Below are 16,539 nucleotides of genomic sequence, written 5' to 3' on the forward strand. Positions count from 1 at the left end.
ATGGATGAATCTGAAGGATGCAAGGCAGACACAAGAGGACAAATACTGTATGATTGTGTGTCTATAAACTAATTCTATTGTGCAAGCTCATGGAGTTAATAACTTGAATATGGGTCACTGGAAAATAGAATGAAGTTAAAGAATGGAAAGCTGAGGGTTAACTTATGCAGAATTTGTAGAAAGGATGTGCGTTAATCTATGGAAGTGAATAGAAAAGGTGATAGCCCAGCATAATGTCTATAACTAGCAGTATTATTATGTGGGTAAAGTGGTTTAAAGGGAAAGTCTAAGGTCATGTATATTACTAAAAGGAAAGATTAAAAGTGTAACATGGAACTGTATAACATAGTAAAGCCACATGTGAAATATGAATATGGGTAAAATTGAGTTATAGGACTGTTTTTCTTTGAAATTGAACAAATGTATGTTAACATTACAAGATGCTAATATCAGAGAAAAACATTACGTTAAGGGAAAGAAATCAGACACAAAGTACTACATATTGTATGATTCCATTTATATGGAATGTAATTATAAATCAATTTATAACGATGAAATTAGATTAGTTGTTATATAGGGCTGGGGAAGGATTGCTAAGGCTGTGGAGTTTTTCTTTTTGGAGTGATGAAATTGTTCTAAAATTTTTTTGTGGTGATGAATGTACAGCATTGTGATTATACTAAAAGCCATTGATTATACACCTTGAATTGATCATATGGCATATGAATATGTCTCAGTAAAATTGCTTAATAACTAAGTAGTTGTGCAGGAATAGTGAGAAATAGCAGCTATGTACAGTGGGGGAAAATAGATATTGAGGAGTGAAGAATTTTATTGTTAGTTTATCTGGGTTTTGTTTATTATTATTATTACTATTGAAATAATGAAAATGCTGTTGTAAATATTGAAGTGATGAATGCACAACTATGTGGTTATATCAAAGACATTGATTATACACTTTGGATGAATCGTATATTTTATTAATATGCATCAATGAAATTGATTTGTTAAAAAAATTCACTAATTCTGTCCTTGAGCAATTCACATCTGCTCTTAGGTGCCTTTAATGTATTTTTTTAAGGAGGTAATGGGAACTGAACCTAAGGCCTCATACTTGTGAAGCAGGCACTCAACTACTGAGATACATCCACTTCCTCTAATGTATTTTTTTAATTCCTCTCCCCTTTCTCCCCCAACCCCCCCATTGTCTGCTCTCTGTGTCCATTTGCTGCATGTTCTTCTTTGTCCGCTTCTGTTGTTGTCAGTGGCATGGGAATCTGTGTTTCTTTTTGTTGCTCATCTTGTGTGTCAGCTCTCCATGTGTGCGGCACCATTCCTGGGCAGACTGAACTTTCTTTCGCGCTGGGCAGCTCTCCTTACAGGGCGTACTCCTTGTATGTGGGGCTCCCCAACATGGGGACACCCCTGCATGGCAGGGTACTCCTTGCGTGCATCAGCACTAAGCGTGGGCCAGCTCCACACAGGTCAAGGAGGCCTAGGATTTGAACCGTTGACCTCCCATGTGGTAGACGGATGCCCTATCTACTTGGCCAAGTCCGCTTTCCCTCTAATGTATTTTTAATCTCATAATCTCATCCATCATGACTTTCATTCCCATAAGCTCTGTTACTTTTTTTTTTTGGCAGGTTTTCAAATTGTTCTTTATGCTTTCCCAGTGTCTTCTTAATATCCTTTATCTCATTAGCCATATTTTCTTTCAATTCTTTGAAATGAGTTAGGAGTATTGTGAGATTGTCATTGATTAATTATCTTAATTAATTTTTTACTGATGTCTAGGCATCTGAACATGTTGGTGAATTTATTCTGATGGCCAATTCTCTCTCTTGCCTAGTGTTTGTTTGTTTTTTTTTAACAGCTCTTGTTTTGATATTTGGTTCAGTTTATTCCAAGTCTTTAAAATTGTCCAGGTTAAGTGATCAAAATCAAGCCAGGGACACACTAATGGGGTGCAGATTTTCTCCCAGGGGCTTGGGTACCTAGGAACCAAAAGCAGTTTTGCCCTTGCAATTTACAGACTGGTCAGCTGATGGTGCCTGTGGGTGCACCTTTCCATGGAGGTATTTCTTTCAATTTCCATTTTCCTGTGTTTTGGTCTGGCCAGAGCCAAGATACAAAGTGGGCTCTGCTGGCTGAATTCACTGAAGAAAAGCCTCCAGACTCTCCCTCTCTTTTCTCTTGTAACAGTTGACAGGGAGGAAGACATCTATTCCCCTTTCAGTCAGCTTCAGTGAGCCAGCAGTTTTACCCCAGCTTAATATCTTGGGGATGGCAGAAGGGAGCACTTCCTGGCTACTGTGGGGGTTTGGTATCTCATGTATGTTGTTTCAGGTTCTTTGTCTCTCTGTTTCTCACCCTTCGGGGAGTTGTGAGGCACTGTCCTGGTCTGCTGACCCCCAAAGCAAATTCCCCATACAGCTTTTGGCACTTTCTCCATTGTTTTTGTGAGAAAGTTGAGCCTGCTTGCCTAATTCAATATCATCATCCTGCAGGTCATCTGCATCACATTTTTATAAGAAGAGAAAACAATAAAGGTATTTATATTTAGAGAGGAAAGGTTTATTAATGATATTTCATTTAGTGGATAAATGGAAACTGTATAAATGCCACCATTAAAAAAAAATAGAAATTGGGGTATTCTACTAAAATTCTACTAAAATCCCTAGCCTCATTTGCCTATTTTGGCACTTAATTTTCATGTTTTATCATGAACATTTTTAAGCCTTTTCTTTATCACATTCCTATGCATTTATTCATTCATGTTTAAATCAAACACATTTCAAAGAAAGTACCTGTCTCAGTTTACTATGGTGGCTGTAACTATGTACCATAAACTGGGTGGCTTTAAACAACAGAAGTTTATTGTGTCGGTGTTACAGAGGCTAGCAATTTGAATCAAAGTGACAGCAGGGTCATGCATTTTCTGAAGTCTGTAGGGTTTTGGTGGTGGCTTGCAGGCAACCCATGCTGCTCTGAGGCCTAATTCAATCTTTGCCTCCATCACATTGATGTCACCTCTCTGTCCCCCACTGTGTTAAAATTTCTTCTGTTTATATGGACACCACTCATATTGAATTAGGACCTACCCCAATCCAGTTTGGCCTCATCTTTAAACAATGACATCTCCAAATGTCCTTTTCTCAATCAGGTCATATTCACAGGACCTGGGATTAAGGCTTTGAACATACCTTTTTGGGGGACACAATTCAATCCACAGTAGTAGCAGACATCAGTATGCTATTTGATACTCAATTCTAACTACTCTCCAATTTCCTCACACCCATGTTCAAAACTAGCTCAGTCCAACTGCATGTGAGAGCAACCTGGAAAGACTTTGACAGCCCAGGTCAGCAGAGTACCTGCAGCTGCCGCTCGACTTTCCTATAATGTCTCAGGACCTGGGCTTGGAGGGACTCGAGGCCAGGTGTTTTCATTTATTCTGCAGGTTCCCCCTGAGTTTCCAAACAGTGTTAACATGTCTGAAGATTCCAGCTTGTTGCTGGAGCAGGTCTGTGATACCTAGAAAGCCACCCTCATCTGATTATGCACCTAGAGTTGGGAGAAGCCCTCAGAAGAGGCAGGCTAAAAGGCACCTGGCTGGTTATTAGGTAGAAATTGTGAACTCTGCAAGGAGAGTCCTTTGCTTCTTGTTGAGTGCTTCTATCCCTTGTGTCTGACATGTTGATGACCAATAAAATATTTACTCTATGGAAAAAAAATTTAAAAAAATAAAAAATTAAAAAATTAAAAAAGACTAGCTCAGAACTTCTCACCTGTCTGCCATACATTTTAACCTATCTCATTTCCTATAACTTGGCACTGTTTACAGTCTACATGTGTCCCAAATCAGCTGCTTATCTGGAGGACAACATTTACCACATCTTATCCTTGCTCTTTCTATATATCCAGAACTGTGTAATTGATTCAATTTATGGAATATTTAGGCCAGACTGGAGCATTATCTGGTCTGGAATTACCAACTCCAGAGTTTCCAGGAACCAGGCAAATAACATAAAAGTGAGCTCGTGTAAGATAATCAAGTGAGTCAGTTAACAGACTGACCTGGCTTCAGAGTGAAGAGGCAATATAAGGAAAAGTAGAGTTATCCAGAGAAATTGAGAAGACTGAGAATTTACAGTCAGGTTAAGGCTTCCAACGTCAGCCTACTGGCTCTCAGAGCCTGTATTTTAGTCAGAATCTCTCCTCCTCTGCCACCCCCCCACACAGGTCTATTTATTTAAAGGTACTAATTTATTATAGTAACTGAAATAGGATACTATTAAACAGGACCTTTCTTTAATTATAAGTACTTATGGGGAAGTGGGTGTAGCTCAATGGTTAAGTGCCTCCTTCCCAGGTCCCAGGTCCCAGGTTCAATTCTTGGTACCTCCTAATGAAACAATAGCATCGATCAGATATTTCAAATGCAAAGTATGTTTCCAGCTTTTGGAAACTGCCTCCCCAAGAAGACAATATTCTCCTCTCTCTGGATTGACTTTTGGGTTCATCTATAGTGAAACCAAAGATGAGAGTAACTAGTTTTGTTACTGATCAAAGGGTAGGTCTGGCATCATTTTCCAGGAACATGCTGGAGCCCACTCTTTTTGTGTATGAGGCTGAAAAATTAAATAAAAGTACTTGCCATGTGAAAGGGAAGAGTAGTGAGAAAAAGCACATATAGAAATAATATCTGTCTTTTCCTGCCTAATTAGCCATTAAGACATGTTTATCTACCTCTCTGGCTACCTCCTGAGTACTTCCTACCTCTCTCTTCACCCTTCTTGTCAAATCCAACCAGTGCTTGCTCAGATTTGCTAACTCTTGGTGTTTGTTGAAAATTGAAACCATCTAAGCAAGCACCATACTCAGTAGCTATAGGTGGACTTTGCTTAGAAATTAGAAGTTATAATTTCACCCTCACAGTCTTTTCTTTGTCTGCTTGATAATTAACAAATAGATCATTTAGAAACTCTCCACCCTCCCCATTTCCCAACCCCCATGTGGCTAATTTGAACAGTGTGTATCTCAGCTTTCTTGTATTGGGGTAGCTGTGTTCTGTTATTAAGAAAACCCCACCCAGCTTTAAAATGCTGTATCATGCATTGCATTGATGGATACATGTGATAAAGTTGGTTTCTTTCTGATGAATGTCCTCTTGGGATGAACTCAATTATCTTTCTTCCAAAGTTGTAGCTCAAATCTTACTGTAGACTACTGATTCTGAAATTATGGATTTATACTTATGACAAATAGAAAAATTCTGAAAATTTTTGAAAAAAGATTAATTTTATTAAATCAATGTTTTTAAAGAGTATAAAGCATTTTTGAGGGAAAAAAATGGGTCTTCAAAAAGTTTCCAATTTGGAAAAAAATGTTGGAAATATTCTTTAAATACTTTTTAAAATCCTCCCTCTCAAAACAATTAATTTAACTTAAGTTTGTTTTGTAGGTTCTTTGCATATTTTCCTAAAAATAAATATTTAAAAAATTTTTTGTATAGCTTTTTATATGACTGACATTATTCTGAAGACACTTGTTATAATTTTATGTAATCCTTACAACAACCCTTTTAAATAAGTATAATCATCCCATTTTATAAAGGGAAACTGAGGCACAGAGATGGTAAATTGCTCAATGTCACATAACTGATAATGAGCACAGTTGAGATTCAAATCCATGAAGTCCAGTTCCACAACATATTCAATTTAGACTTTGTTCACATAAAGTTTACCAGATTCTGCTTAGAATTCCAGAAACACTGCGTAAAAGTTGGCATAAGTGATCATCAAAATCAGCAGAACAATAAGAGAAAAACTAAAGCAAACTTTGGCTGGATGTTAGAATCATTTAGGGAGTTTAAAAATAAATAAGAGAGCTCAGCCCCACCCTGGCCAGCTGATTCAGAATTTCTTGGGGTGGGGCTTATGTCACTATGTATTTTCCAGATTTAGAACCACTGATTCAAAGTTTCTTTAGCTAAGTCTTAGTACAGTGGCTCTCAAAGTTTAAATGCATCAGAAATGACCTGAGAGTTCGTTAATACACAGGCGTTTCTTACTTAGCAGGCTTTAGGTGGAACCAGCTAAATTCTAATAAGTTCCCATGTGATGTTGATACTGTGGTCTGGGAATCACACTTTGAGAAGCATTGTCTTCGTAGGGTTGGGATAAATGTGGAGTGGGATGAAGGAGACCTGGAAAGAATGTTATTAATTCTCCTAATATCTCATTAACTCTGATGCTGACACATTTCCCCCACTTTTAGTATTCACCAAATACCACTTGGTCAAGGATGAGAGGAGAAGAGGGAAAGGAAAGATATGAAGCCAAAGGGAAGTGAGGGGGGAAAGATAGAGAAGAGGTATCACCATCTGGTCAGGAAATTGACCATCCCTGACCTAACTACATGCCAATGATAGATAGAATATAAAACAAGAAAAATTTAAAGCCACAGCTACACTCAAAAAGAAGACAAACCTTTCTATAACAGAATAAGAATACAAAAAACACAAGGTAGTGAGAATGGAGGGCTGGCAAGGCTTTTGGTTTTAGGATATGAAAGAATTTGTTAGTTCGGCTCCTACAGGATAACCAGAAATCCTCAGTAGGGTCACTGTTTGAAAGCAAGGGGAGGGAAAAACATGCCCTTACCCTCCTCATTATCCTGAAATGGGGCTAAATGACCTACTGCCAAGATTTGTCTTGGGATAGACCAATAGTGGTTCTCTACTAGGGTGAACCAAGATCAAGAATACGTCCAAATTGATGTACATGATTTGATCTACCACAAGTTACAACAGACACCACGGGGTCTGCAAAGCCTAAAATATTTCATATCTGGCAGTTTATAAAAAGCACTTGCAGACTCCCACTTTAGATTGATACCCTGAATATCAAGCAGGAAAAATAATAAATTCACATCCCTTGAAGCATAATAAAACTCAGGACAAAAAGGATAAAAAAAGCACTTTAGAGAGAATTATAGAATTTCACCCACAGGGAATGACAGGATTAACAATTTACTTGTATCAGTAACAATGAAAGTCAGAAGTCAAAGGGGTGAGGTCTGTAAAGTGCTGAGGGATAGTAGCCATCAATATAGAATATTTATACTCAGCTCAACTATCATTCAAGAGTGAAGTCAAAATAAAAACATTTTCAGTCATGAAAAGAATTTTTAGTGTATTATATTACTATTCTTTCAAATCAGTGTTCTTTTCTGCCATTATCCAAAAATAAGGAGGATTCTGCATCCATATATCACTGTCCTGTTTAACTGAGGCATGACTACATGACTGACTTTGCCAACGAAATGTGCATCATTTCCAAGCACGAATTTTAAGAACTAGAATTAAGGTTGGAGGATTGTGTATAATGGGTATTTTAAAGGTGCTGGTTATGTTTGGAGGAGAATAGAAATGCTGAATAATTTTTAAATTGATAGGTAAGAGTATATGGATTTGTGCAAGAAGAAATATGAATGGAAAGAGGAGGAGTGGGGTGCAATAAACAATGATAAACAAGGAATACTATGGAATATATTACACCAAGAATATACAGAGTTGAGAGCCTAGAAGCAGGGTCATTCATGTATAGAAAATGGGCATATAACAGGGGAGGCATTACAAAGCAGTGGAGGGAAAGGACATACTAAGATAAATGCTACTGCCAACCTCACATCATTATAAATAAAATCTGGATTATGAAAGAACTAAATATGAAAATCGAACATTTAGAAGAAAAGGTAGGAAATTGGCTTTAATATTTGGTGTAAGGAATAACTTCTTTAAAAGGACATCAAAAGCAGAAATGAGGAGTGGGTGTGGCTCAGTGATTGAGCACCTGCTACACATATATGAGGTCCCAGTTTCAATCCCTGGCACCTCCAAAAAAAAAAAAAAAGTAGAAATGATAAAAAACTTATTTTTAAATTGCCAGCATTAAGATTTAAAACTTTTGTATAAAAAGAGACACCCAAAGTAAAGTAAAAAATATAAGCTGACTGGGAAAGTAAAATTTACGATGCATATAACTGACACAAGAAATAAAGCGATTTCCTATAAATTAACATGAAAAGATAATCTGTGAGAAAAATGGACAAAATATACCAATCCATTTCTCTCTGTCTGAAAGAGGAGAATTTACAGAAAAGGGTCCCTGAATGGTCAATAGGTTTATGAAAATGTGTTTACATCTCAATATTAATTGGTAAAATTAAAATCAAAACAACAATGAAATATAATTTCTCATATAATGAATTGTCAAAAATCTATCATCACCTGGCAATATCAAGTTTTAGGGATAATGTAGAGAAAATGGCAGCTCTCATACAAGGTCAGTGGGAGGTAAATTGTTACAATGACTTTGGAGAACAATTTGCTAAAATTCAGTGAACTTGAAGGTGCCCATACCTTCCATGGACTAGAATATTCACTGGATCACTATTTGAAATGGAAAAGAATGGCAACAAATTAAAATTTGGAAACTTGATGAATACATTGTAAATCAATAGAATGAGCAAGAGCTGCGTGGGTCCAAGGTGATATATCTTGAAAATATACCAATGTAGAATGAGAGAAGGCAAATTGCAGAAATAAATGAAGATAAAACTGGGCAAAGCAATACTATATTTTATGGATACATGGAAGTGAAATAAAAGTACCAAGGCATGGATGGGAAGGCCGGATGCCATTTTTAGGAAAAGTGTTTCTGTGCTGGTGGTGTGTGTGGGGCCTTCCAGGGATCTTTCTAGCTGCGTTTCCTATACTCTAATTTCCCTAGTACTCCAGACTCCAACTATATCTCCCTCTCAACCCCTCAAGTTATTTCTTTTTTTTTTCAAAGATTTATTTATTTCTCTCCCCTTCCCCCCCCAACCCTCCACATCCCCCACCCCAGTTGTCTGTTCTCTGTGTCTATTTGCTGCGTGTTCTTCTTTGTCCACTCCTGTTGTTGTCAGTGGCACCGAGAATCTGTGTTTCTTTTTGCTGCATCATCTTGTTGTGTCATTTCTCTATGCGGGCGGCGCCATTCTTAGGCAGGCTGCAACTTTCTTTGGCGCTGAGCAGCTCTCCTTACGGGGCGCATTCCTTGCATGTGGGGCTCCCCTACGCAGGGGCACCCCTGCTTGGCAGGGCACTCCTTATGGGCATCAGCACTGTGCATGGGCCAGCTCCACATGGGTCAAAAGGCCTGGGGTTTGAACCATGGACCTCCCATGTGGTAGATGGATGCCCTAACCACTGGGCCAAGTCTGCCACCTCAAGTTATTTCTGTACAAGTCTCGGGATCCATTGCCTTCAGAAACCCTACACTTATTCTCTAACTTTGCTGTATTAAGATTTGGGGGCCACAATTTTGAAGGATGAAGGAGAAAAATCCAATATTTAAGCCCCAAGCTATGACAAGCCTGTTTGGAGAGGGCGTTTATTACTTCAGATGGATGTCATAATTCCCAAAGTGGTCCTATCCTCCAAAGGTAAATCATATAACATGACCCATTCCCCTGCTTCGGGGCCTCAGGTCCTTGTTTACTGCATTCAGAGATGACTACAAGGTGTTTTACTTCTTTGTTCACTTTGATTGGTTTTTGATTGGTAATGTTCCTGGAAGAAAGGTTCTCTGAGAGGGGGGTTCCTGAATCAGCATCATCAGTCTCACCTAAGACTTTATTACAGGGAAGCGGATTTGGCTCAACTGATAGAGTGTCCATCTATGTATCAGTGGGAGGTCTAGGGTTCAAGCCCAGGGCCTCTGACCCATGTGGTGAGCTGGCCCACGTGCAGTGCTGAAGCGTGCAAGGAGTGCCCTGCCATATGGGGGTGTCCCCCACAGAGGGGAGCCCCATGTACAGGAGTGCACCTTGTAAAGAGAGCTGCCCCATGTGAAAAAAAAAGTGCAGCCTGCCCAGGAGTGGTGCCGCTCATACAGGAACTGACACAGCAAGATGATGCAACAAAAAGAGATACAGATTCCTAGTGCCGCTGACAAGAATACAAGCAGACACAGAAGAACATACAGCGAATGGACACAGAGAGCAGACAACTGGAGGTGGGGGAAGGGAGATAAATAAATAAAAAATAAATCTTAAAAAGAAAAAGACTTTATTAGAAAGACAAATTCTCAGGTCCCACACCTGACCCTAGAGGAGGTTCCAATGCATGCAAAAGTTTGAGAACAATTGCAACAAACGTAAGCTACAGATGGCCAGGACACCATGTGTGTTGTTTGCCTTGCGTTTCTATGCCTAACAGAGCCTAGACATGGAGTAAAGGGTTCAATAAACCTTTGTTGAATGAATAAATGTTGATAGCACAGCTTAAGCACATTTCTTCTGTCAGTAGCCCACATGGGAATTGAAAGCTAGATGAAAGGAGCACAGCAAAAAATTCTTTTAATTTCATTTTTAAAAACCTTCCAAGGTTTATTCATATTATTCATATTTATTCATAAGGTTTATTCAAGGTTTTCTCCTTACTAACCATGAGCGTATAACATTTGTGCATCATTAGAACATTTGCTTCTGCGTTTCTTCAGAAAACTCTACAAATCTAAATGTCAATTTGCAGAACACTTGTCAAGTGTACAAGCATCATTGTATGATTCCCATTTTAAGACTGTGAAATTGAGGTCATCTGTTTAAGTTCCAGAGTAAGTCAATTTCCACAGGGGCAGATGTTTGAAAGTAAAATCCTGTTGCCCTTTTCCTCATCGATACTTCTAAAATGTGGGTTATTATGAAGAAAAGAAACAAACAAACAACATCTGGGAACACCTAGGCCAAATCTGTGCCTTTACTGAACAGCTCGAGAGCCCAGGGATCCTTTCTAGGTGGGAAGATGAGCCCAGCACTACTGGTCTAAAGTCCATTAGTTGTCATATCTGATGTCCTTATCCTTACAAAACTCCAAGTGCCTTTGAGCCTCATTCTTACAAATTTCCACAGCTCCTACACCAATAAGTTATAGGGAGAGGGCAGTAGGGTTGAATATCTTGATAACCACTTGGACTGGAACATGGCCTCCAGTTCCAATTACTCCCTGCCTGGACAGTCCAGCCTGGGGAAGTCAGGGTTTAGTCACAGCAGTAACATGCAGGTGAGCTTCCAGAAGGCATTTAATCTTCCTCTCTGAAACTGGGTGGAGAACAACGAGGCTCGGAACCCCTTCAATCTCCCATTCTTATGACCCCTTTAATATTTCAATAAAGTGAGCATTCTGCATTAGGAAAATAGTAGTGGCAGTAGCAGCTATGACAGCTGATTCCCACCTCTACCTGGGATGTCCGCGAGCCCGAGGAAATGCCCCTCACCCCCCTAAAGGCCCATCCTGGGCTCTTCTCCCACAGCCACCCTGCCTTTCTTTATACCTGCTTTTTCTCAGTTGTGTTTTAATGGAGAAAAAACTCACACTTTCAGAGCAGATAGAACTAAGCTCAAATTCCAGTCTCAATATTTGCTAGTGTGTGACTGTGAGCAAGTTACTTACCCTCTCTAAAACTCACGCTATAAAATAGGGAAATTACTAATAACTCTTTGTATGGATTGTTGTGGGGATTTAATAAGATAGAGTATGTCAGGCTCACAGATGTTAACTGCCATTATCATTCTCATTCTGTGTTCACTGCAAGTTTCAAAGCCTCCTTAGGAAATTATTTGGGGTTGGAGGGAGGGAAACTAACATTCATCCAGTGTCTGACAGGTGCCTGCACTGTAATAGGTGCTTTATGGATGCAATTCTATTTACTTCCCGTAGCAAAGACCCTATGGGGCGGTTACCATCATTGTCATCATATCATCATCATCATTGTTGTTGTTGATCAGGCGAAAAAACAAAAAACAAAAACCTCAGAGCTTAAGTGACATGAAAAAACACAACAGTAAACAAAGGTAATACAATAGAAACCAGAAAAGCATAAGAAACAGAACCTTTTAATTCTACGATGATGTCTTTCACTGAGAAAAAGAAGAGTTTTTCCTTCCTTTCATATGCAACATGCCTTTTGACAACCTGTTGCAGAATGTTAGGGATAATGGGTGAGAGAGCAATTAAGGGAAAAATCTGTCCTTTATAAGCATTACTTTGGCTTACTATAAAAATGGGCATGCATTTATTTACTGTGCCACTATATGGGAAGTAAACTTAAAGTATTCCAATAACCATTGGATAACTCTAAATATTTGCATTTTATTTTAACCCAGATATATTTCTAGCAGTTCTGTCAATGGAAAATAATCAGACAGTGTAAATAAAGAGATGCTTATGACAGTTTTGTTTATTTTATAATAAATAAAGAAAAAGAAACAACCTAAATTTCCAGAGATATGGAACTTAGTAAATAAATATGAATTACAATGCAGTCATTAAAAATTATTACAGTTTACAGAATGTAAACTATAATGTAAACTATAGTGCACATTTAGTAGCAATGCTTCAGTACGTGTTTATCAATTGTAACAAATGTACCCCACTAATGAAAGATGTTGTTAAAGTGGGAAAGTGTGGGAGGGAAGGGGTGGGGTATATGGGAATCCCCTGTATTTTTTATGTAACATTTATGTAATCTAAAACTTCTTTAAAAATTAAAAAAAAAATGATTACAATTATTTTATTAAAATGATTTTTATATATAACACTTAAGAAATCATTCAAGAGATGTTAAAGTAAAAAGCTGGTGTAAAAATGGCTTGTGAATTATGGTAACACTTGTAGAAACTTATACTTATAAAACAGGTGTTTAATGAAATTCTGGAAGGATTTGTACTAACTTAACAGTGACTGTGTTCCTAGGCATAGGGCTATAGAAAATGTTTGTTTCATTTCTGCCTATCTATTTACTGCCTCCTTATTTCTAAGAAGGTTTTTAAATAATAAGATTACTTTTATTGAAAGAAACCAGTTTAATTTTCAAAGAAAAACATTGCTTATATGTTACACCAAATACACACTATCCAGCAAAGCTTTTTATTTTCCTGGTATCATCTTATTTCCCTTAAAATATCGAAATAGCTCTTTCTAAACCACAATGCCCTGGCATATTTTTGAAGAGAATATCAGTAATCAAGGGCAAACTGTTTTCTAAGAATCCTGACCTGTCTACAGGGCTAGTCTGGAAACTCCAGAGGGGATTTTTAAGTCCCGCCTCACCTGGGACTGCCTCCCTCTGCAGGTGTGGCTGCAGGGAGTGTCACGGGCTGCCATTTCCTCTACCACCCGACATTCCCCTCCCTGTGACTTCGGGGACTCTGATCCCATCACTCTTTCCTCCTGCTCCCTTCCTCCTTCATGGTGAGCTTCCTTGGTCTTACCACTAACACATTCCCCATTCTGGAGGAAAGAGCTTCCAGAGGTCAGACACCCCTACAAGCCCTCTGCCCCTCCCTCCAAGGTCTGCAGGGCACCCCATTCCCACCCCCACCCTGGACTACCTGTAGGAGCCATTGTCTCGATCAATGGCCTGTCTTCTCATCAAAAGGAGGTCGTTTTCTCCATAAAAGAGAAAGGATAATGAATCTCCAGTTTTCTGGGGGCTGGTGTGTGTGGGAGGAAGGTGTGAGAGAGATTTGGCTACTTTCCAGAGCCCAGGAGCAGAAGAACACCACATGTATTTTTGGAGCCAATTTTCCTGAGCAATAAGGGGAAACTCTGTACCAGAACATTAATGCTGTCATTCAGCTATGTTATGGGTTAACTGGTTTTCAGGGGACAACTGGGATTCAGTCAGTGTTTTAAGTGTGCTCCAAATAATTACTTTTAATTAACTTTGGGAACACAACCCGCCCCTATGGTTTGGACTACCTGTGCTTTGTCTGCTCCCCTTAATTAAGAGAGTAAAATACAGTTTTTTAACAAAAGAGCTCCTTTTGTTAAGTCTAGCATGTTAGCAAAATGGCACTTATCATCAGAAATATTGCCCAACATATAACATGAAACGCCTCTTCTGGAATCCAAAGCAACTCATAAGAAACTTGACTATACAGCTGGTAGCTCAAGAGGCAAAGACAGGTATCTTAAGAGGAAAAGACAAAGAATGCAAATTTTCTTCTGTAACCATTGCTCTTCTTCTATTCCGAAGGCCAGAATTGGAAAAGGGAACTCCTAAAGCCACAGTCTCTCAAATGATAAAGCCTCAGCAACTGTAATAGCATGCAGAACAACCATTGGAAGAGCAAGAATTCTTAAGGCTTGGAGCAGCTGACCATCTAGCACCCCCTTCTTTCTCTGCTCTGGTTAAAGAAGATCAGGATGCTTTCCAGGAGGTAAAAGAGAACATTAAAATCCATTACTTACCATTTTTACTGGAACAACTTGGTACTCCTGGCACACAGTGACCCTGAGATGCTGTAACTTGGACAGTGAATGTGCAAGTTTGCTTTGCAGTGTCTACTTCCTTTTTTGAACTGTGTGGTCTGTCCAGTCTCCACATATTGATATGTACGGCTGTATTTGCATATTATCTCAGCCCTTGGGGAATTTGTAAAACTGGCCAGGTTTATCTGGTTATTATACTTTAATATAATATGAGCACAGGTGTAGGTGAAGCTTTGAAGTCTGAAAGAATGATACAGAATTTTAAAAGTACCTAGATATTAAATTCTGTGTACATTAACCTGTATTATATACTATCTATATTTGTGAACTAACACACACATATGAAGAACCCACATTGAAATATTAACAGTGGTTGACTTGGATGGGGGCATCATACCATAATTTTTTTTTTAATTTCTGTTTTGAGTTTATAATATTTGTGCAAAACCCTAACTATATTCTTAAAATTAACAAAATGAACATGATAGTTTTCATCAACAATTCCCAATGTATTTTTGAATGTTTTGTGCCAGTATTTAGGTGGTGGAATGATTCATAAGCTTGCCATGAGATGTCATATACTTTATTAAAAAATAAAATAAATGTCACTCTACGTTCATGTAGAGTGCCTTGATGTTGGGATTCCTCAAGTGGCAATTCATGAGAGAAACCAGCCTCAGGGAATATACATAGAATTAGTCTTGCTCATCCAAAGTCTGCTAAAGTCAAAGTAAAATATAAAGTTCTTAAGCAAAGGAAAATTGTATTAAAGCATTGGGGACATTTTGGTTATAAGTCATTGATTAAAAAACAAAATTCTTGTGCAAAACTATATGCTTATGGTGCAAATTAAAGAAAAAAACTTCCAGGAGATCTTTCAAATGTTGTTTTGCAGTTGACCTTGTTTTGTAAAAAAATGAAAGTTTTAAGTAACTAAGTAGTGTTTCTGTGTCAAACTATTCATGTCTGCCTATTTGCTCAGTGTGTAACTTCGTATATCAGGATAATAATATCAAATTAAAAAATGATGAAAATTCTAAGTTCATATCTAATGAAATTAAGTTCAAGAAATATAGGGCTGAGAAGTGGACTTGGCTCAGTGGTTAAGGTGTCCGTCTACCATATGGGAGGTCCGTGGTTCAAACCCAGGGCCTCCTGACCCATGTGGAGCTGGCCCACGTGCAGTGCTGATGCACGCAAGGAGTGCCATGCCAAGCAGGGGTGTCCCCTGCATAGGGGAGCCCCATGCACAAGGAGTGCGCCCCGTAAGGAGAGCTGCCCAGCGCGAAAGAAAGTGCAGCCTACCCAGGAATGGCATTGCACACACGGAGAGCTGACACAACAAGATGATGCAACAAAAAGAAACACAGATTCCCGTGCCGCTGACAACAACAGAAGTGGAAAAAGAAGAACACGCAGCAAATAGACACAGAGAACAGACAACTGGGGCAGGGGGGAAGGGGACAGAAAAAAAAAATAAATTAAATTAAATACAAATTAATAAAAAGAAATATAGGGCTGTCCTCTCTTAAATGCATATAGTAAATTCCATTGGTTGCTAATTGTAATCTAAGGTAAATTTGCCTGTCTATGGTTGTGGTCAATTACAAAGAGTTTATAAAAGCATTTTCTAAACTAAAGCATTTAAATGACTAGTTCTTAGAAGCCATTATTAAGCAGAAACCTAAATTAATGTTAACAGCAAAAAGTAGCTTCGTAACAATAAAACCTGTCTGAAAGTCACCTCAATGTGAATATTCAAGTGGTGGTAATGAAAAATTACCTTGATTCCATTGGGAATCTTCAGTTTTCATTTTAAAAATGGGAAAAAAGTTTTCCTCTACTGCTAAAGTAAAATATCTGCTAATTAACATCTTCCTGCTAAGAGTGTAGAAGAAGCAAAGTACTAAAAAGTTAAGTTTATTTGATATGTAATACATTGCATTGGAAATGTTTAAAAGGTATATAAAAATCAAGAAATAGACTTCAGCATTGTAAAACTATCATGCATTCAACCCAGGCCTTGAATACATTGCAGGTTGCCTCTCCATATGAATTATTGACTAGGTTGGTCACTGACCCCTAAAACAATAAAGGGTATCTACTACATCTCTAGTTGTGCTCCTGAAGTCAATGGAAACTGTGTTGCAGTTTCAAACCCCTGCAGCAGCCAACAGTGGCTTGATTCAGCCAAATGTACAGTGGATATTACC

General features: G+C 38.5%; 1 protein-coding gene and 1 pseudogene across 5 annotated transcripts in view; one reads left to right on the forward strand and one right to left on the reverse strand.

Moving 5' to 3' along the window:
• The window catches only part of FYB1 (FYN binding protein 1), a 171,986-nt gene that overhangs the window by 150,851 nt on the left and 4,596 nt on the right, over positions 1 to 16,539 (reverse strand). The window contains exon 1 of one of the 5 annotated variants that reach the window (XM_012520788.4): positions 14,306 to 14,381. The exons of the other annotated variants lie outside the window; for them this stretch is intronic. Coding sequence (XP_012376242.1) covers positions 14,306 to 14,308 — 3 coding nt within the window. The 5' untranslated portion in view covers positions 14,309 to 14,381. Of the gene's footprint in view, positions 1 to 14,305; positions 14,382 to 16,539 lie in introns of those variants that run through there. 5 annotated transcript variants of the gene reach the window in all.
• LOC111761423 (small nucleolar RNA SNORA44) lies at positions 3,297 to 3,407 on the forward strand (annotated as a pseudogene).

The sequence above is a fragment of the Dasypus novemcinctus genome, chromosome 2, assembly GCF_030445035.2.
Source record: "Dasypus novemcinctus isolate mDasNov1 chromosome 2, mDasNov1.1.hap2, whole genome shotgun sequence".
In the NCBI taxonomy this organism is placed as follows: Eukaryota; Metazoa; Chordata; class Mammalia; order Cingulata; family Dasypodidae; genus Dasypus; species Dasypus novemcinctus.